Source organism: Dromaius novaehollandiae, chromosome Z (assembly GCF_036370855.1).
Source record: "Dromaius novaehollandiae isolate bDroNov1 chromosome Z, bDroNov1.hap1, whole genome shotgun sequence".
NCBI classification, from domain to species: domain Eukaryota; kingdom Metazoa; phylum Chordata; class Aves; order Casuariiformes; family Dromaiidae; genus Dromaius; species Dromaius novaehollandiae.
In genome coordinates this window covers 16,613,581-16,635,197 of record NC_088132.1, presented here as the reverse complement: position 1 = coordinate 16,635,197, position 21,617 = coordinate 16,613,581, and the positions used below count along the sequence as shown (strand labels likewise).

Sequence of the window (21,617 nt, the reverse complement as noted above, 5' to 3'; positions counted from 1 at the left end):
TAGTTGCAGGTGATCCTTAAAAATGCTAAATAATCCCTTGCTTTGCATGTGTTTAAAAAAAGATCTTTTTCTCCCCCCAGATCCTCCAAATTAGAAGGGTTTTCTTTCAATTTCAGCATTGTGCTCTTGAGAGATAATGTATATATCTTAGTGGAACAAGAGATTAATTCCTGCCAAAACTACAGCTGAGTCACTGTTGAAGATAACATAAATCATCAGTTCATCTGTTTTTGTTTTTCTTGCAATAGCTGGAGAAACTCAGAATTCTACAGGTGAGGAGAGGATGGTAGGGTGAAACGAGTGAAAGAGAGAAATTATTTATTTTGATCACACTAGGAACACTATTCACAGAACATCATAACAAGGTGATTACATAATAGGGTGATCATAAAAGGGTGATTTAAAAAAGCAAAGAAAGGACAAAGCATAGATTATAGGCTAGTTGTAGAAGCTGGTGGTTTTTTTCCTCTCATAAGCAAAGCTGTACAAATAAAGTTTTTCATACTATTTCTGCACAGATAAAAGATTGGTTTACTCAATCTGTACATTATCTTTATTTTGTATAAACATACCAATACTTAGATTAACACTTCCATATAGTTTACAATGTTTAATTTAAATACAGCATTATGTCTCACTGACTTCTTCTTTTAAGGTGCAATTTATCAAAACCTACAGTAACTATTTTCTTCTTTTCTTCATCAGTTCTCTTTGGCACATATCCTGGCTTATTTAAATACAAAAGTGTAGGGTTGAATTGATTATATAACACTGCAGGAACTTCAATTTTTTTGTTAGCATGTGAGTGCAATTTTAGATTTAATGCAAGCTATTTACAAAGAAATAACTGTATATGAATTTCAGTTTACTTTACAAGTAAAATGGCTAACAGATTTGAAAGTGCAAGGCAAAAAACTAGTTTGTTACAGCGACTCCTCCGCAGAGAGAGTGATTTTTGCACCATGGAAATCTTGTATAAAATGCTTTAGAAATGGAGTTTGCTTATGAGGAAGTTCTTGGTGGATCCCCTGTAATAAGCCACCAGAACACATGACTTTCTAGGTCCAGAATACTTCATGAGATACGATTCAGCTGGTATGTTGGCACTGGAGTAGTGTTGCAGCTACCAACTTGCATGTTCAACTGAGGAATTAAAGTAAGGAGCAAAAAACCAACCAGTCTGTGTAAAAAGCTCAGTGACAGTGGCTTCTTTCTAAAAAAAGGCGTGCCTCCTTATATTCTTGATAGTGTGTCTTCTTTTTCCCCAAGGAATAAAGGTTTAGAAGTTGCACTATGACTAGCTGTACAGTCTATTTTCATCTTCATGACCTCTGCCTACCTTGAGGTGGATTAATATTTGGCTAGAGTCAAAGGTGGACAATAATAAAATGACTTTTTTCCTGCTTCTGATGGAAATGTACCAGAAGGCCATCAAAGTGAACCTAAATTGGTGATGTTTCACTTTACAAAAACTCTTCAAGTACAAGAAGAGCAAACCCACAGCAATTCGTTTCACATCTGAAGGCCAATTCCCAACAGCTGGTGTTCAGATGAAGGGCATGGGGAAACCTAACTACATAAACTTTGGAAACTCTGCCATGCCCAATTATTTCCAATCTTTATAATGATTAAAGAAAACTGAAACCCTGTACACACTAAAATACTTATTACAAGGCCTTTCTGGTCTGTCCCTTTCTGAATAACTGTGCTCATGTGGTGTCCTATCAGCTGCAGAAATGAACATTTTTGGCACATGATCAAGTTACAGTAGGTGTTTGGTACAGTGCAATCTGTTTGTTTGGAAGGCAAGGATGTTAAAAGTGATTACACACTGGTGTTTTGTAATGTAGGTGAGATGTAGAATGCTGTACTACTCCTGAGAAAAATACGTTTGGCTGCCCCAGCTACGATATCCATCTATGAACATGCTGATTCCAAAGAGGCATTTTGTAGCCTCAGCAATATTAAGATATTCTTTTAAAAATTACGTATTTTACAACTTTTCTTTTCTTCAACCTATCAGCAAAGACCAAAAGTGGTGGGTTCAGATTGTTGGGAGAGGTGATGGGAAGGTGGGAGAACTGGTGAGGGGAATCAGAGTCTGTGCAGTAAATCAAATACACTTGAGATGTAATTCTTTCTCAATTATCCTTTAAGCTTTTTGAGATCTTGCATATGGTCATGTCCTTTAGTGCACCTGTTTCATCTGAAAGCTTCTGGATTTAGAACTGAGATGTCTGCGTGAATGATATGGTGTCAGACTTATCTACGGCGAAGCCTCCATTGACATAGGATTTCTTGGTCTCTGTTTCATCATTATCGAGCGTTGTTTCCAAGGCAAAAGGATTGACTATGTTGACTTCAGAGGCGACATCCATCTGCTCCAGCTCCTTTTTGGATAATTTCTCCACTACCCCAGCACCAAAGGCATCTCCCAAGACATTCACCATTGTTCTGAATCGATCCCTATGGAATAAAAATGTTGTCAGACAGGTAATTCTGTATGTTACTTTGAAAGTCCTTTTAGTAAAAGTAAGCTACTGTAGGAAATGCTCAGCTCCAGTCTTTTCCTAGTAAAGATCCTGGGTAATTCTGGTATTAAAAAAAATGCTGTAGAGTGAAGAACAGAACTTTCCATGTATTTGAAGAAACTTGGAGTCACTGCTGTGATAAATGACTTTGTAAACGATGTGTAAAACTGCAAGTCACATCACTGTTCTGTTAGCAGGAAAGTTTGATTTGTGCTTTTTGTCTCTAACAGTCATTTCCTCAACCAGAGGAGTGCTTAGCCATGGATCTTCAGTGTTCTAGCCCAAACCCCTGAAATGGAAAAGTGCCCATGTGCTGTTTGACTCTCCTGCTTAAAGGGTTGAGGTACAAAGTTATATTAAACAAGTCACCTTAAGGAATATGACACTTCTGTACTGTTGATCTTTCTCCCAACAGGAATGTGACTTGCAGCCCTTAAAAATCTGCCACTGCTTGGCAGAGGAACAACAAAACTGTGCAATGTAGCAAAGTTTGAAAATTGGCAAGGAAATGAGGTAAGGACTGTGAAGGCTCATGTTTCCCTGTTCTTCCTTCCCTTGACACAGCACAGCAGGGGCTTTATGACTGAAAGTGCCACTGTGGCTATGCAGAGATGTGGATGCTGGACATGTTCACAAATAGAAGGGACTGCAAAAACAATACTTCAGTGAATCAGTGTTTCCCAGGTACATACTATTCCACTATGGTTGTGGAGCTCCTGTGCTAAAAACTGCCTGTGTATTCCCCAAGTGGGAGGGGAATATCTGTGGGGGGAGGGAAGAAGGAAACCTGAAGTAAAATTCTGGTAGAATCAGTGTGACAAGTGAGGAAATCCACAGTAGTGGAAACTTGTCTTTCATAAAATACTTCTATTCTGTGTCTTCATTAAAAACACAGAAGAATTGTACAAGCCTATGTAATAAAACCTTGGTAAGTTCAGAATTAACCAAGGATTGTTAATGAGACACTGAGGCTGTACAATAATACATTTTAGACAATAAGTACAAAAGGCAAGAATGTTAATAATCTACGTGGTATCATAGTGTGCATTGCATCTGCTGAGGTGCAAGATGCCCTGGCAATGACCCCTGGTACATGAAATTAATCTTTAATTTGCTTTACACAGCAAGACACCTTCACTGGAAAAATATCTGGATCAGAACTGGAGGTAGCTTGAATTCTTTGTCTTTTTCATGATGGAATGGGTAGCTTCTATGTATTCCTGTCATGCCTAAGAATCACACAAATTATGGATTTTTTCAATGTGGAGAAGAGATTGGGTCTATAAAATTGTGATTACAATGGGAATAGGGAATGACTGTTCTCTTTCTCTCTCTCTCTCTCTTTTGCCTGTGAAAGAACTAGAGGGCATCAAATAAAGTGATTGGGAGGCAGATTAAAACAAAATGATATATGTCTTTGCAAAACATCTTTAGACTGTGGAATTCCTCTCCACAGGATGTGTAGATGCTAAAACTTTATGTAGGTCCAAAAAGCAAGAAGGTTCATTCATGGAAGAAGAAATCTATTGAGCCTGTTAACATGAAAACCACCTCTAGCCCAGGAACTCTTCGAGCTGTAACTTGCTGGAGGCTAGGAGAGTAATTTGGGAGAAGTGTCACTGTTTGTTTGTCCTGTTCTGGCACCCTCTTTTAGATCCCTACTATGGACCAGTGGTTTGTACTGATCTTCCCCATCCTTAACAAAACCAAATGCCCTCCCTGAAACAAAGAGGACTGGGGAAAACAAAATGATTGTGGAGCAAAACAGACAAATCCATGGGACACCGTTGCAGACAGCTGATGGGGAGAATGTATTTCCTGTTGGAGCTGTTTTGTTTGGAGCAATTGTGCTTTTATACAGAAAGTGAGTTCATTTTTGGATCCATTCAACAACCTTGGTTTTCTGGAAACCAACAGTATTTCAAAACAGTTTGCAAAATTGAGTTATATAATCAAAGAAATTAAATATATCTGTGAAATACAGAGGATGCTGCCAAGAAATCCTTCAAGAAAATGATTGAAAAAGGTGGGGGAGGAAAAGGAATGAACCTATCTTGAGTGTAAATAGAAGCCTAAGAAAATGTAATGCAGCAACTATGAGGTTACTAGGGCCTCTGCATTGACTCCAACAGAATACCTTCAGTGCTGAGTTAATGCAGGTGAGCAAGACCTTGGTCTGAGCACTATAGTTTGCACAGTTTAGAAGGCAGATAAAAACTGCATTATAACCTAAAGTTATATTCCTTAATCCAGGAATCCTACAATTCTTTCACAGTGAGTCATGGGACAGAAGTGGTAACTGATGCCCTTCTGACCTCCAGAAAACAATGCATGATTCTCTGGGTTGTTGTAGAAGCTAGGCAAAAAATTTTCTTAGGGTAAGTAAGTTGAACAAAAAAGACTGGTGAAAACTGAGACATGATCCCTGGATCATGATGTTCTGGAAGTGAGATATGGATGACATGAAGAACTCTGTGAAAAATGCTAGCCCTGCAAGAGGAGGGCTTAGAGAAACTCTTTAAAGTTAATCTAAAGTCTTAGAATGAAGCAGTGAATCTGAACATGAACACTATTTCCAGGACTCAGACCAGCCTGGGTCAAGATCGAGGAAAACATTTGCTTTTGTAGATAATAATATTTACAAGGTCTAGACAGCATTCAGCAAAAGGATGATATGGTTTCCCATCTATTAGCCCACTCTAGATACTGGAACAGCATTTGGTCTAGGGAAAAGTTAATGTGGCAGTGGGGGCTAGAAAAGCTTTTCATGATATTCTGGGAAACCAGGAACAGAGATATTCATCATGACCAGTAGATGATGTAGCTTGTATGCATAGGACATAGAAATCACTGCTGAAACTGATGTGAATGTGAATGTGCTGCCTGCATCTGTTTCCTGCGTTGGACTAAGCAAAAATCACTGTCATTCATTTTCAAAGCCCCATGCAGCAGGGAGAAGCATTAAGGCTGGAAAGAGACAAACCACTCCAAGCAATGCTGCAAGTCCTTCATGCAGTGATAAACTTGACCCAGACTTTGGACTTCCACACTGACAGTACCACATCACAGTTCTCTGCTGAGGGCCTTGGGGGTTTATCATATCAAATAAAGCACTTCTGTCTCATTTTGTTGATCAGCTGGAGCCAATAAGGGAGCCCTAAAATATCCATATGGACAAAACAAAAGCTTCCAAAGCCTTTTCCAAGAAGAAGAATGTAAGCTGATCTCTAAAGATAGGCAAATTTTAAAAGAATGTGACAATGTCCCAGGAGATCAATGCTTCTCTCTGGAAAAGAGCTGTTTTAATGGGACTGAAGCATTGTGGTGTGCTCTGAGGTGAAGTGGTTGGGATCAGGGGCCCGAGGAGTGCCTTCTACATTTGCATGTGTGTGTGCTTGTTGGTCATGGGCTGGGTCCTCAAAGGAGTGTCTCAGTGAAGAACAGCCCCGGCATGCTGATGCCAGCAGAACAAAGCCGTGCATGGGCCTGCCATGTGTGTGCACGTTCCAGCTCTGCTTCCTGCATATTGCTCTCCACTCCCTCTTCATTGGTATGTGTATTTTATGTGCTTTGAGGAAATCAGCTGAGATGTTCTGCTTGTGGTTTGCATTTGATTTTTGCGAATGGTGTATGTATTTAGCATAATATGGAGGGAGCTGAGACGCCCCAGATGTACTCCTTAGTACTGTCTTTACTAATGATGCTAATGATTTAATAACGCTGTGGCCAGTGTTTTAAGGTTGATAGTGCCTCTGGATGTGAGGTCATTCAACGTAATCCCATGCAACAGAACTTCTTTCAGGGTTAAAGACACTATTGCATCCAACTCTATACTGAACAAGTCTGGCCATAACAAGAATCTTTGTCTAATTCTGGCAGCAGTCCTAACCAATTTTGTTGCCTTCCTTCACAGACCCAGATATTCCCACGCAAGTTCTGTAAACATTGCAAACAAACAAAAAAGGATTAAATATCAAGTGCCTTAAACTTACAGAAGCCAGTCAACTGCAATGATCAGGGTAACATCTTCAGCTGGCAGGCCAACAGCGCTCAGTACAATCACCATAGTGACAAGTCCAGCTTGGGGGACGCCTGCAGCTCCAATGCTGGCTGCTGTAGCTGTGACACTAAAAACCCAAATAAAGCCAGAAAAAGGAATTCAGAAAACATGTTACTCACAGAAGCTGTATTTTCTCACACACATAGACTTATTCTTACTGCAAGAAAGATATACAAACATGCCAGTTTTCCTCCTGAATAGTATCTACAGAAAGTCTGGAGAAAAATTTATGGGACAAGTCATGTATAGATACTTTTAATCAGTGCCTTTACAGATACGGTAATTTATAACATTTAGAGTAGATTCTGTTGCTTGCTGGCCAGGAAAACAGAGGTGTCATGCTTATACTGCAGAGTAAATAGGTAAATGTACTTCTGACATGCAAACTGGGCATATCAGTGGAAGAGACTGAGTTGGATTTGCAAGTGTTTGCTGTAAGAGAATGGGGGCAATTTCCAGAATAACTTGGTTGTATACCAACTGCCTGCCCTGGCCAACACCACCTCCTCATCAGGTTGCGTAGACAAGGCCTTGGAACAAGAACTGAGAATATTTCTGTTATTTCCTGTGCTGTGAGTGACACTTTCAATTTTTCGATGGGGTATCTAAAGCAAATGTACCATTCATTAAAAAAATACCAAGAAAATTTGTGTGATGGCTTTAGTCTCACCTTATCGTAATTATTTGGCCAATATCCAGTTCTAAGTCATTCAGCTGTGCAATAAATATAGCTGCCACTGCTTCATAGAGAGCTGTGCCATCCATGTTGATGGTAGCTCCAACTGGAAGAACAAACCTGGTAATTCTTTTGTCGACACAGTTTTTTTCTTCTGCACAGCGAAAGGTGACAGGCAAAGTTGCTGAACTGAAACCCAGATGAAGAGACAAAATAAGCACAGGCAAGAACATACCATTCCCTTCATCAGCCTGGTCTGCTCTAAGACTCAAATGGAGATCTAAGACAGGCAGGAAGGCTGCACTATGAAGTGAAGAGTTCACTCTTAAAGCTAAGTAACATTTGCTATCATCTAATTATGGGAAGGAATAACAAAGACTTAGTTATCCTCTACATAGTAAAAGCTTCATGATGTGTATAGTCATAGAAACACTAAAAGAGCTTACACTCCAGAGAGACTGTAAGGAAATGAATGGAAAAAAAACTATGATGTCCTAAATTTATACTGGGAAGGGCTGTCACAAGTCTGGTGTAAGGCCACTGTAGCTCCATTGCAATCTATAGTGCCCTCTTACGTGCTCCAAAAATAATGCTGAAAGTAATATTTCAACATCCAGGGGATTTATAATTGTCCAGGTGAAGTCAAGGTAGGTAAAAAAGTAGCAGTAAAATCAGAGAACAAACAATGCAATTACTACTAAGAACATTATAGAAAATACATGTTTCTTCTATTTACCTGGAAGAAACCATGAGGGCTGTCAGAAGTGCTTGAGCCATCCCCATGGCAAACCGAAAAGGATTTTTCCTCACTATTATTAAGTAGATCAGTGGCAGAATTACAATGGAGTGGATTGCAAGCCTGTAGAAGAAAATGGACTATTTAAACAGTTGGATCCATCTCACTGCATAGTTTTAATAAGATGGTGATAGCTGGCATCAGATCCACGTGTGAAAATTCCTGTGACTTTAAAGATAAAATAATAAAGTTCAAACTACAGAGAATATACTGCCTAAAAAGACTACAGACTAATGCTCTTATATTTATTCTGTCAGAGGAGAGGGAGAGATTGTTACTTGCCTCTGCTTCCAAAATAAAAGAAGAAATGGGATTAATATATTGGAAATACACTGATAAAGATGAAAAAAGCGAAAAAAAAAAAAAAGAGTAATATTTAAACTGATACATAGAGGCCATTTTGAAGTACGTTTCAACACCCCACTCTCCTGTCAAATCCTTACAATTCATACTAGAAACAAATCAGAGAAACAAGCCAAATCATTTTTCTAAGTTTATCTGCCTTTACTATAGAACACATTTTGGAATTAAAGGTAAATGTAGTCTCCAGTTAGGGACAGATGAATCCCACATCTTTCTGTAGAAGCTTCAAAGAAAATCATACAAAACCCTCCACACTTTTATGTTGTGGAAAATTGTGTAAGTTTAGGTCTATGATTCAAATACATTTCTTTTACATTCTACATACTAAAAACAACTGATGTATTTCAGACTGTACAAATGAGATATATGTAGTCTTATCTTTCATGTTGTAAGGTGCTGAAATACTGTCTTTTAAAATATCACCTTTTATTTGAATTAAGTGTGTTAACATGCAAAAGATCAAATTGTCCTCTCAGCTTTATCTGCTCTAATATATTACTGGGACTTTGGGTGTGTCTCAAGGACAAATTCATCCTTAAAACTGTGCTGTAATTTTGAACATAAAGACCCTGAGTCTACATATACTGTAGTGCTTTGTGGGCATTAAGATTAGAGGCACATAGCCTGCTGTGAGAGTATTTGAAATAAAATGTGTGTGAAAGGTCTGTGAAATATTTCCTGTGTTCCAAGGTCACAGGCAATTATAGCAACATCAGCTTCTTGCAAAAAGAAATTGTCATAGCCTGGAAACACAAAGCCCAGAATTGTGCATACACAACCTTGGGATTTTTATTCTGTCCTCACAAGATGTTCTTGGGAACATTACTGTGTTGTAATAGTGCTTTATTATTTCAAAGCAACTGATAAAGATATTGATAAATCATAGTACCGTTTGTTCTGCCAAACCCAGGCAACTAAGACAGCAGTAGCCACCTACAGTACAGAAATTTACAACAGAACAAAAAAAAAAAAAAACACCGCAAAACCTAGATATTTGTTTCCTTGCAAAAACAGTCTTTTTAAAAAGCAATGGCCGTTAACATTTTCATTCTGTATGTGAACAAATGATCTATTAAGTGGACTGTAAATGAAAGCTTGCACCATCTATCAATAAAATTTTGTAAAAGAAATCTAAAAATAAATCGAACACTTCTATATAGTGGTGTGTGGGAGCAAACTGAATTCTCCAGAGCAGATAAAGAAAACTGTAAATAATGGTATGTATATTGTGTGTCTTAACAAAATATATAGACTAAAATTTTCAAGTATGTCTACATGATTTAGAAGCCCAAGGACTTTCAAATAATGTTATTTTTAAAATCTTAGTTCTGTACTTTATTACTGTCAGCAAGAATGTGATATTACACAAAATAAATGTATCTGTGCCTATCTGTTTTGCTAATACTATTTTTCACAAAATGAATTAGAAGTAATATTCATTTGCATGCATGAAATACAACTCCCAGCAAGCAAGAGAAATTTTTGTAGGAAAAATTATAATCTGCAACTGAAAACAGAAATTCTTACAGCATTCCATCTAAGATAGGAAGGATATTGTCCTTCAAAATCCCAAGCTGGCAGTTTTTATAGTATGCAGAGATTCAGTTTCCTTGCTGCTTTCAAAAGAGGCAAAAGAGAACATAAGAGAGCGACTGCTCACTGCAGCGTTCCTTTTTCTCCTGAAGCTGTGACTTCTCTGACATTTGTTCTAGGCCTCCTGCTCGATTTCTCTCCTCTCTGACTACTAGCATGTCTCTGTCCTGGCATTGCCAGCAGTGATAGTGAGAGGCTTAAGATATTTAGTGGCCAAGTGGAGGAAAGGCATGGTGGGGGAATGACTGTTCCCTCCTGGTGACCTAATGAGACATAAGGGCTGAGACATTTTGCAGACACTGGGGTGAGAGCTGGATGGGTTGCAGATGCAAAAGATGGTGAATAATGAAGTTGGGAAGGCTGGGAAACGAAAGGGAGGATGAGGCACCCAAACCCCTATGCTCTCAACTATCTTTCTTGCCAGGGAATACTAGAAAAATGTGTAAGATCCTGTACTTCTCAGGACCATGCGTAAAGGGGGGGGGGGGGGGGGGGCGGACAGCTGCAGAAGATGCTGATAAAAAGAACCACTGCAGCAGAGGTGGTCAAGCAATAAGGACGAAGAAGAGTGAGGAAAGTGGTGGGAACAGGTGAGGGCAGGAACCCAATACAGAGTAAGACAGCATCTTCCCTTGCACACTAACAGAAAGGGCGTTCCTGCAGGCTGGGAATGCAGAACAGGCACCTTTCCTCTGCCACCTTGCATATACACTGCTGTCTTCATTTCTGTGAGCTGGGTATAACATGTCCTCCCTGCGGGGCAGCCGTGCAGAAAAAATGCTGCTGTTCGCCCTTCTCCACAGCTCATTGAGCGTTGCACTCTGTAGGCTCTCCCGTAAGAGATGGAAAGGCTGCAGACCTCTACCCAAGCAGCCTTCAGGGAAAACCGTTGCATATGTAATGGGGTTTTGCAGAACAGAGGCCACTTCACTCTCAGGATGTAAAGCTGGGCACTCTTACCATAGCTAATTCTATGGTGGCACCTACCCAGAATACATTGTACCTGTCAAGCACATGGTTACCAGCTAAATGGGAGACCATATGTGGTAGGACTTGACTTTGCAATGTAAGTACTCTGGAGAAGCGACTGTGTCTTCATACATGTCCTGTCACAGGGCAAATAGTAACCGTTACTAGGTAAACTATCATAAAACTTGCTGTCTGATCTGAAACTGAAGTCAAAGTGCAGCAATAATCTGTCTAAAGTATTCCTTCTTGTAGTTGCAACATACAAAACCTGCCAAAGTTATATAGTATCATTCTGTAAGTTGTATCTACCTCATTTGTGGTCATAGTCTCATCTGCAACCTATATGTAAAGTATTAGTCTTTTGACTATTGTTAAATACCAATTTTTGTTTCCTTTAAAAGCTAGATTTCTTTTCCAAGACTAAAATGGAAACTTATACAAAAAAGCATTATGAATTAGACAAATATAACTTCCACTTGTAGTATTTTGAAAGAATCATGATTCAGTGCTATTTCTGAAGCTGTAATTTCTACTTAGAAAGTCATTACTTCTCAAATGATTCTTGAACAGCTAGTCCAAACATACTGGCTTATGCATAAAGCAAAACAACAACTTTGAAATAAATACCAAAAAAATAAACAGCAAAGATTCAGCCCCTCCCCAGCTCCTTCTTGACTATTTATAGGGAAATTTGCTTTTAAAACCATTGTATTATTCTTCTCTTTGCTTGATTGTCAAAAAGCCTGTGAATTACTTTCAAAAGATAGCATGCATATGTATTAAGTGCTGGTGGTGAGGGAAGAAGCTCTTCAACAACTTTGGATCTAGCCTGTAGACAAAACATGAATAAATCTTAAGTATGCTGAAAGAATTACAGGGGTAGATGCTAAGGCAATGAACCAAGGCAGCCCAGAAGCTACGCTTCACTGAATTGGAAATAGAAATCTAAATGCATTTAACTTATTGGGACTGTAATATCCATTTATCTTTTGAAAGGGTCGTTTGTAGGATATTTATCCACCGCTGTATAATGATCTAGTATTACAAGCTATATAGCCTGCAGCAGTTAAGTTGCCCCTTCCTGTCCATAAGGTCCACATCTGTGAAAGGGTTTGTGCAGGTGTAAAAGCATGGGCCCTTCCAGCTGCTCCAGACTGTTCTACACTCTCACAGCCCTAGAGACAGGATATAAAACCTGTTTCGGTGCTTGGTTATGCTATGCCGATAGCACATACTGCTTTTGGAGCTTCACCAGGTACCTTTGCCTCAAAGGAGGATGACTACATAGCAGTTCTGAGGAGCTCTCTGGGTTTTAGCTGCTCTGTGTTGAGGTGAAGGGGGCTCAGTTTCTTTTTTGGCACCATTTAATGTGCAATGCCTTCATTGTGCATTTGTGCTCTGCAGTGAGCCTGGGCCTATGCTGGTACCTCTTGGGCCCACAGTACCCACGGAGATTCTGAATTTCAGCCATATATTACAGTATTTTCAATGGGCTAGCAACCCCATACAGGCTATAGCCCACCTCCTCACCCTTTTCCAACTTCTTCTAGAATCTAAAAGAAGCATTACCATTCTTGAAAATACAATAATCTTATCTGTTTCAGCATCATGCTGAGAGGAAGATGAAATAATGACTACAAGAACAGACTTTTTTTTTTAGAATGCAAGGCACTGACTTTCTAAAACAAAAAATGCATTCGAAACAGCCTCACAGGATGTTGACTAACAGCAATTTTTGTCTCTGAATTGGAAGAGGCTGTTTTTTGTGGATAATTAATCTGTAAAAAACTGAGCTCCAAAAATGACCTACATTTAATTTCGTCTTTAGGAAATGACATACCCACTTAATACTGTAGCCATATAAAGACCCAGTTTACGAAAGATCTCCCAGTCGTCAACTTCTATTATCTTCCCAGCAATTAAAAACAAGATACCAACTGGCATATACCTAGAAAACAAAAGTAAAGCAATTAAAAATGCATTCTTAGAAAAGTTGCATGCTCATCAATATACTTCCTGCAGAGTAAAAGTTTTAAAAGAAGAGGAAGAATTTTCTTTGGTATCCTATTACAAACTGGAATTTATTCACTTACAGCAAGATTACAACAGTGGTGATGAAAAGAAATTAGAAAAATCAGAATAAATTTATCCCTGTGCATAGTTTTACAAATACTGCATGACTTGGAGTCACAGACCATAGAGAATTTGGGAGGGAGCGTGCATGCTTTGCCCCATTGCAGCAAACGTTTATGGATGTCTACACCCTTACTTGGGGGTGGAAGTATTTGTGGGGTTGAGACCTAAATCTGTGCATTCTGCAATCACAAACAGAGGGAAAGGTCTCCTGTCCTTACAGGAACTACCCAGCAGCACTGGGGGCTATAGGTGGATCACTTGCACAGAAAAATGGAGTTTTTAACACGGTGGGATAGTAAATTTATTAATTGTTGCTTGATGGAGTAAAAAACCACAGTAAATAAGACAGAGCCATGTCTAGCAGGAATGAACAGCATTGGCTACTGCCTAGAGCAGACAATTTCAAGGCAAAAATCATGACTTCGGCTAGCACATCTCTGCTGCATTCCTTTTGGCACCGTGGGGCAGGCTGGCACAGGGGCAAGTTACCACTTCTCAGTTGATGAGCAGTACTTTGCCCCTGTGCAGAGCAAGGCTCCCTGCTCCTGCTGAGCCCTGCACCTGGTGAAAGCTGAACTGCCCATGGCCAACCTCACCTCAGGCCAGGCAACAGCTCCCACCTCTCCAGAAACACAGGGGGAGGTGGGAGCCACAGCTTTCTGCAGGTTCAAGACCAGGGACAGTCAGCTTATGGGTGGGATCCTGCATCTGTGGCAGGGGACCACGCCAGGGTGCCGTTCGTGGTGATTTGTTGCAGCGTGAGGTAGCCTGCTCCACAGGGCTGCAGCTCAGCTGAGGACAGGAGCACTGTCTAGCACAGGACAAGTTGCAGAGACTAATTTACATCTCTCTAAAGGCAGTAAAAGCCTATAGCTAGCTCTGGACAGGGATACTGTTTTACAGGACTTCAGGGTATGCTAGGATGGAAAGAAAATTCACAAAAGGGCTGGATCTAGTAAGTTACTACTAGCATGAAGCATGTGGATACAAGTAGATTATCACAGTAAATGACACAACACACCCTACTTGTAGGATCAAACTCTGAAAAGGATTGGGTGTGCTTATAAACCTGATCCTATAATGTGATCTGCACAATCCCTGCTCCACAGAAAGAAGCTCTGCAAATAGTTGTGAGGTCCAGCCAAGCATTGCCAGATGAGTTGCTGTCTCAGAAATAAGCAGTGCCATCTCACAAAACCTATTAGCACAGGTAAATACTAAGTTGTGGTCTGTGCTGTGGCTTGTATTATTTATATTTCTAAAGCAACTCAGCTCCAAGGACAGCTAATGTGTGAATTTAATGGCTATTTGTCAGAAGCTTTTTCATGGAATTGTGTTCAAGATCGAGAAGGGAATGTAGCCAGTGATGCTTCTACAGTCCTCAAACCACATACAGATATACCGGTTTGATGTAAACTCCTAATGAGAATGTCTGAATAACTGAAGTTTCCTGTGTGCAAATGGGATCATTTCTCTAATATAGTAAGTGGGAACCTTATCTCCAGTTTCCTCAAAAGGATCAAATTCTGTACAGAGAAAACTGCTTGCCACCTTTTCTTCCAAAGCTGCTTGTTGTAAAGCACTATACAAAAGAAAATGTAAAGGAGTCTGCTCCTACAGTTTCAATAACAAAATCCACTTAAAGAGGTGTTAGAAAATGTTAGTATGTCTTTGAACTTACCACATGATTATCTGAACTATTCTCATAGTAGCTTCATTTAGTGCATTGAAGAAATCCACCAGCACTTGTCCTTTCTCTCCCATCTTCCCAATAACAACTCCAAAAACAAGACAAAAGACGATCAAGCCCAGCACATTGATGCCATCGGAATACATGCCCACAACTTTGTATTCCTGGGTTTTGTTCTGTAGATTGGATTGAAGAGAAAAGAAAAGTTGCTACCTGAAAACACTGAGTTTACTTTAAAGAGTCCTAAAACAAAAACACATTTAGATTTCTCTATGAAAAGATATGGAGATCTTCTCCCTAGGCAGTCTATTCTAATTCTGACAGTGCAGAGTGGGCACATGAAGGTAGTTAAATTGCCTTTACAATCTTTGTATTTTAAATTATGCAAGGACCTGACCAAATCCTAGCACAGGATAAAGCGCACTTAATTTATGTTGCCCTTTCAAAGGACTTCTGACACAGAGAATGGCAAAATCTAGGCATCCTCAGTCATACCTTCAATATATACAAGAGCTATTCCCCACTGTGGAGAACGAAACCAGCTGATGTAGAAACCTTGTAGTCATTTCTGTGCAGCACGAGGGTTTGTGGTCAGACTTAAGAAAAATTGTCCATTGTGTGAGAACTAGGACAATGGTGTCCAATTTTGCCCCCAGCTAAACATCTATTGTTAGCTGAAATCAATGAAATTGGATGATTAACAGCAGAATGAAACATATCACATAAAAATCCTACTAAGTATTCACATAGTCTTCTGTGTTCATGCAGTACGAATACATGAAGGAAAATTATTCACTGAGGGTGCGATTCTCTACTGCATCCTGCTTTGGGATTTAACTAGTATCGTTTCATTTAGCTCATGTTCCCATTCTCTCATTATTACGAGATGAAATTTGTATTGTACATAGTTCTGTGTTCATAATGCTATTGAATTTCTTCTTACTCTTCTACAGTGTAATCCTAGGCTTTACAAGCTGTCAACACACGTAAGCTTTCCAGGTCTCTAAATAGGCTTGTTACACCACCTCTTTACTTCTGTCTCTTTATGCTTTTTTCTTGCATAGCAACAATCAAGCTATTAATTAACAACATGCTTTCCATTGTTTTGCTTTCCATTTCAAATATTTTTTGTATGATTTTCTGCAATGCCCATGGTTACCTCACTGCTGCTTAAATATCTTCTGATAATATAAACCCAGAGTTAAACAACTGATAATATATACCCAGCCTTCCCACAATGACTGTTTTCTTTAATTTCTCAGCAACTTTACAGTGCATCAGCTTATACCTGTAATGGAGTATATGAATGGATTATCTTCTCATATCTTCTATTATCTTTGTCCTGTTTAACTCACAGTGGAGTCCTCTGATTTTCTGAAATCTAACTGAAGAGCCTCATAACCACCTTCAGCATTTACTTAGCAAGTTTTATTCCCTTGATAAGATTTATCTACGTGCCATTTCCTTTCTTTTCTGAGTCACTAACTAACATGTCAACTAAACCAAATTTCAGTCTAATTCTACTTTTATATATTGCAATGGAATATAACAAACAATAAAGGTCGCACCTCTGAAACCTCTGCCGTCATGACAATCGTCACAAGTTCTTCACTAGATGTGGAGCTATTTTTTTCCGCGTCACTTGTAACATCCACTTTTTCACGTTTGGTTTTATACTGAAAGTTTTTCAAAAAATAAAAGAGTTATTTAGAAATGCGAGGAAATTGAAGAGTGGATACAGAAAGAGTTGTCCAATAAAAATAAGGGAAAGACGAACCAACTGGACTCAATGTGAGCCATCACGGTTCTCTACTTAAGACACTAGATGAAACAAGTGATATAGAGAAAATACATTATAAATTGTGCTCCTGAGGCTCCTGCATGCCCTGTAGACCTGGCACAGTCCTTTGGGGGATGAGATGCAGCTCCTAACAATGACAAGGGCATTTTCTGCTGGAAGAAGCAGTTGGAGGGAATGGCTCTTGGTGAGGTCCGCAGTGCAGAGCCAGGCTGCCTACACCTGCTGCGTTGGCAGAGAAGGTGTACTGCCCTCATTGCCTGCAGGGGATGCTGTAGCATCCTGCTTTAAAGATAATTACAGCAACATTGTTTTTATGTGGCCTCTGAAAAGAGGGACTTTTCCAGCTTCGGTCTTTCAGAGAAGTTTAGGACAGGATTCTGTACCTCAGCGAGGCAGAAGATTTGCCCTTGAAGTAATCAACATGCAAAAAAACTGCATAAAGAAGTTTTGTAAACTGCAAAAACACTCAGTGCTGCACACAGAAGACAGTTAACACCATTTCCGGGGAAAGGTTAGCTATCTCCCGTACAAATTTCAGCATAACTGAGAGGCAACTGCTGCAGAAGAGAAAAAAGGGAAGCAGCGAGCACCACAAAAATTGATTTATTTATGGATAAATGTGACTGAATCTGAAGTAAGATTGCTTGCTACATGGATAGCAGTTCCCTCTTTCCTCTTCCAAATCTCAGTGTTTCTCAAAAGAGATGTCTCAGACAGATTCTAACATCTGGCTACCTCTTCATCAGATGAATCAGCAGGTCTAGCAATGGACATTAGACGTGAGAAACATCAGGGTGAGGGCTGAGTTATGCAAATTTCATCAAACACTGAGGGCTTTTAGGAATGAGGCCACAGATCCCCATGACACGGTTCTTATAACTCTGCCTGGTTTCTGCATCCAGCTTCTAAACAGTGTCTTTTTGCAAGGGATGATCAAGGGTTTATGAACTGAGAACAGTATTAATCAAAATAGGAAGGAAAAGAAGATTCCTAAAAGAAGGCTTTCTATGGGAGCTCAAGAGCCTTCTGGACTTCTCACAAATAATTCTTACAGACTTTTACAAAGGGAAACATGACATGTTTTGGGGGGGACATTAATTAAGAAGAATTTGTAGTTAGCAATGAAAACAAACAGGGATGTTCAAACTTACCTGTTGAAAACAGGCTTGGACAAGGTTTTCTGGGAACATATTTCTGTTAGGGAAATTAGAGGCACTTCAACATTATAGCATACTATGAACAACCTGTTTATCTAAATAAAATGATATTATATCGTGTTGAAAGACAGATTAGAGTGTGTTGCCTTATCCAGAAAGCAGTGTATTTAGCACTTTCACATCTGAAGTCCAGCAGAGACAAAGGTTCAGGATTTCCAATGATCAGGTGATTGTTTTCCTACTGTGGAATTCTTAGACTCATTTTTTGGTATTTGACATTTCCCTTGGCCAGCTGCTGAACCCACTGACTTCTCCATCAATTACACAAGGAATACAAGAGACAGTCTAAAGTCATTTTTATAGGATTTATCATGTATAAGATAGAAAGAAAAAGAATAGCCCCTATTAGCACTATGCTGAAATAGGTTTAGATTTAAAAGAAATAGATATTTGGCGTGCTATACTGTACTTTTGAAATTAACCTTGGCTAATGGAAGATTCCCATGTGTTATTCCAGGGTCAAGAACCATTTCATGCACTGAACAGCTAGGAAATTAGCTTAGAAACACTGCAGTACAGTTGCTTGCCTCCTCCTTTCCAATGGCCAATTCAAGATGTAAAGGAAGACTGCAGAAAGCAGAAGTACATAGGTAATTATGGAATGCCTGGCCCAGTGCAGAAGATGACAATCTACATATTGAAGCAGGAGTTTTTATCTCCCTTCTGGATCTCTCACAAAATCCTGACTTTTCTTTACAAGTTTTTATGCTAAATTCCTTTGAAGGCAAGAATAGTTTGTACAAACTAGTGATTTAGCTTAATCTTTACAAGTTGATCTGGATATGGCTCTTAAATCTGATGAATATAAATATGTAGAAAAGTAACTATAATTCCTTTACAAGAGAATTTTAGGTCTCTGCTGTAAGTGGAGCCATAAATTGTACTCCAAATCACCAAATACTCTAAATTATAGTTCACCTGCTGCTGCTTATTCCGTACAGACTTCTTTGTGCTTGGAGTTGTATCAGCACTGTGAACATGTGTGGATTCATGTGGAAACGACTGGCAACAGCCTACACAGTGCCCCACTGCTGATTCCTGGGGCAAGTGTCCGTGAGGAGTAAGAGGAGCTCTCTAAGGAGCTGCTACTCTGGCCCTGAACAGGCAGGCGGGGACAGATGTTGGGAATGGTAATGGAGTGTCAAACATGTGGCTGCAAGGTTGAGGCCGGGAGATGCCAAAGAGGTCTACCTTGATCTGTCTGGGGCAGAGATGTCCCAGATGACAATGGGCATTTGCTGTCAAATATGATGGGTGACTCTGTCAAGGCAGATACATACATATGTGTGTGTATACATATATATATGTGTGTGTGTGTATATAGGTGTATATATATATATACACACATATATATGTGTGTATATATATGTGTATATGTATACATATATGTATATATGTGTGTGTGTGTATATATGTATATATGTATACACACACACACGTATATGTACACACAAATGTCAAAGAATGTGGGCTGAGAGCGGCATCTGCAAATGTCAGTGACATTTCAGATCTCCTGAAATTAAAAATGCTGAAAAAGCTGATTTTAGATATTTGGCAGCTGATTTTTAGAGGACAAATTAAGCAGAAATTCTATCAAAAAAGAAAAAAGAGTAGCAATAGTGATACAGATCAGGCACTAATTGTGGCTGGAGGAAAAAAATCCACAGAAACATTTTTTTGTTACTACTCACCATTACTGTAAATGCAGCTCTTTTTTTGTCAGTTTTGCATAACTTCTTACACGTTAAAATTTATTCAGTTCCTACCAGTTCTAAAAACCTGTGCTAGCAAGGCACATAGCTCAAGTCTTTTGCAAATATTTCTAGGGGCTGTTTTTTTTCTAACTGCTATAATTATCTATCATTTTTTTATCTGTCTGTCTGTCTGTCTGTCTATCATGCTGGTAGGGAAAGACTCACAATAAGGCTGCCTTAAAAACTGGTGATGCAGCAAACCTGTTAACTGTGAAACTGTAAGAAATGTCCATACATTGCATCTGTTACTCTGCATTCTTCCTGGAGAAGGGGACACACAACACAGCAATTCTAGGTGGTCTTCTATGCTGGATGACACAGAAGCCGCTAGGTAGTAACCAGTCCACCACTGAATCTTTTCTGAATGTTTTCCTCATACTAGGTAAAGCACACATGTCAATTTCTGTGGAGGAGGGATTTTTTGTGGTGACTGGCTCATTAATCAAAGGTTATAGTGCGAGTAGAGTGCCTTTTTTTTTTAACAAACTCCTTTGAATCCATTCTAAAATGAGCACTCTTTCATCTAACCTGTTAGAATACAACTTACACTCTGCGCTTAATTCTCCAAACAATACTGGAGAGCATTTATATTGTATTACACATTACAACTGTACATGCATTTATTATTTAGGCCTCTGCAACACAGGTATTGAAATGATAAAACCTCTCACCTGATCAGATCCAGCAAGGTATCAACAGTAGTGACTTCAGGGGTACTGCCCACCCTCTCTATCTCTTCTGCCGTTTGAGACGCTCCAGGTTTAAAGATCACAACTAATACAATCCCTATAGAAGGAGAACCAGGAAAAAAATTCGCAGTGCAAACTGAGGCAAACCTTAGTGTACTTTGTGTGACTAAACTCTCATCACCAAATGCTGTTCCCAGGTGCACTCACAGCGTAATTCAGAAAGAGAAGTCCACAGCTAGCATCCTTAAATGGGTGGCTTCTTCCAAAACAGGAGCAACTTGCAGCAGACTGGACTTGGACATTCTAGCCTTATTTTTGCTTCTGTGCTACCAAATCACTACTGCTCACCGAGAAGGGCAAATTACTTCAGCTGGGCTTCAGCTGAAGTGTTCTGCAAATTTTGCACAGTGATATTTTGAATTGCCATTTCATTACTAGCTTTCAGGTCTGAATACAGTTGTATTGCCCTGTGACCCCACTATACCACAGTATGTTTTGTTAAAGTTAGTCTATATCAACAAAGTTACATAAGAGAAGAGCTTCAGAAACAGAGTGAAATAAATATTTTTTGTGCAACATATACTAAGTACTACCTTGTGAATGCTGAATCAGTGACAAATTTTCTATTGAATTTAGTGGGCTTCATTATATGCATTCTTTCTAATATCTGAAAAACTAAGCCTTTCCAAGTGTACGCATTTTTTTTCCAAAACCCAGGCTAACCTAAAACATATCAGACAACTAAATCTCTCTATGGAGAGAAAGGAGCACCTGCATGACCCTTCAATCCCCCAAGAAGAGTGCTTTTTTAGGACAACTGGTGAATAACAGCAAAACTGAATTTGTGTAACTTTGCATACGGACACCAGTATCATAGAACAACTTAGTTTGGCAGGGTCCTTTGGAGGTTGATGGTTCAAACCATCACTCAGGGCAGGGCCAATTTCGAAGTTAGGTCCATATATAGAATGTCACTTTTTACCAAGTCTGCCTCACTACATATCCACAGAAAATTCCCAGACAGGTGAGATACTATCCTAAACGGTGCAACCTTAATGACGCAACCGCTGGGAATGAAACTGGCCTTGTATGTCTGCATGTGATCCTTTTTCTTCTGTTAAATAGCGCTTTGTCTTACAAGTAGGCCACACATGGTATGCATTTTGTCCTTCAAATAATTACACAACAGTTTCTTTTTAGTGGGTGATACCTGGGAACAGTATTCATTCAGGCAACAAAATGCAAAGATGGGCCTTATAACTATGAAAGACTTGACAGAGGAGGGGTTAATTTTCCTTCCTGTTTATGAAAACAGCCTGAAGACATCTGTTCAAGCAAATCT

At 39.4% G+C, this 21,617-nt stretch overlaps 1 protein-coding gene and 1 long non-coding RNA gene across 2 annotated transcripts in view; one reads left to right on the top strand and one right to left on the bottom strand.

The window, feature by feature from the left end:
• Positions 1 to 301: 301 nt before the first annotated feature.
• Positions 302 to 21,617, bottom strand: part of SLC1A1 (solute carrier family 1 member 1) — a 52,960-nt gene continuing 31,644 nt past the window's right edge. The window contains exons 4-12 of the mRNA XM_026119488.2: positions 20,258 to 20,372; positions 17,767 to 17,809; positions 16,383 to 16,490; positions 14,806 to 14,990; positions 12,829 to 12,936; positions 8,004 to 8,126; positions 7,262 to 7,456; positions 6,524 to 6,658; positions 302 to 2,466 (exon numbers count right to left, since the gene is read on the bottom strand). Coding sequence (XP_025975273.1) covers positions 2,223 to 2,466; positions 6,524 to 6,658; positions 7,262 to 7,456; positions 8,004 to 8,126; positions 12,829 to 12,936; positions 14,806 to 14,990; positions 16,383 to 16,490; positions 17,767 to 17,809; positions 20,258 to 20,372 — 1,256 coding nt within the window. The 3' untranslated portion in view covers positions 302 to 2,222. The remainder of the gene's footprint in view (positions 2,467 to 6,523; positions 6,659 to 7,261; positions 7,457 to 8,003; positions 8,127 to 12,828; positions 12,937 to 14,805; positions 14,991 to 16,382; positions 16,491 to 17,766; positions 17,810 to 20,257; positions 20,373 to 21,617) is intronic.
• LOC135325066 (uncharacterized) lies at positions 2,424 to 8,742 on the top strand. The gene is made up of 2 exons (XR_010386285.1): positions 2,424 to 2,493; positions 3,096 to 8,742. It is a non-coding gene; the product is annotated as an uncharacterized LOC135325066 (long non-coding RNA).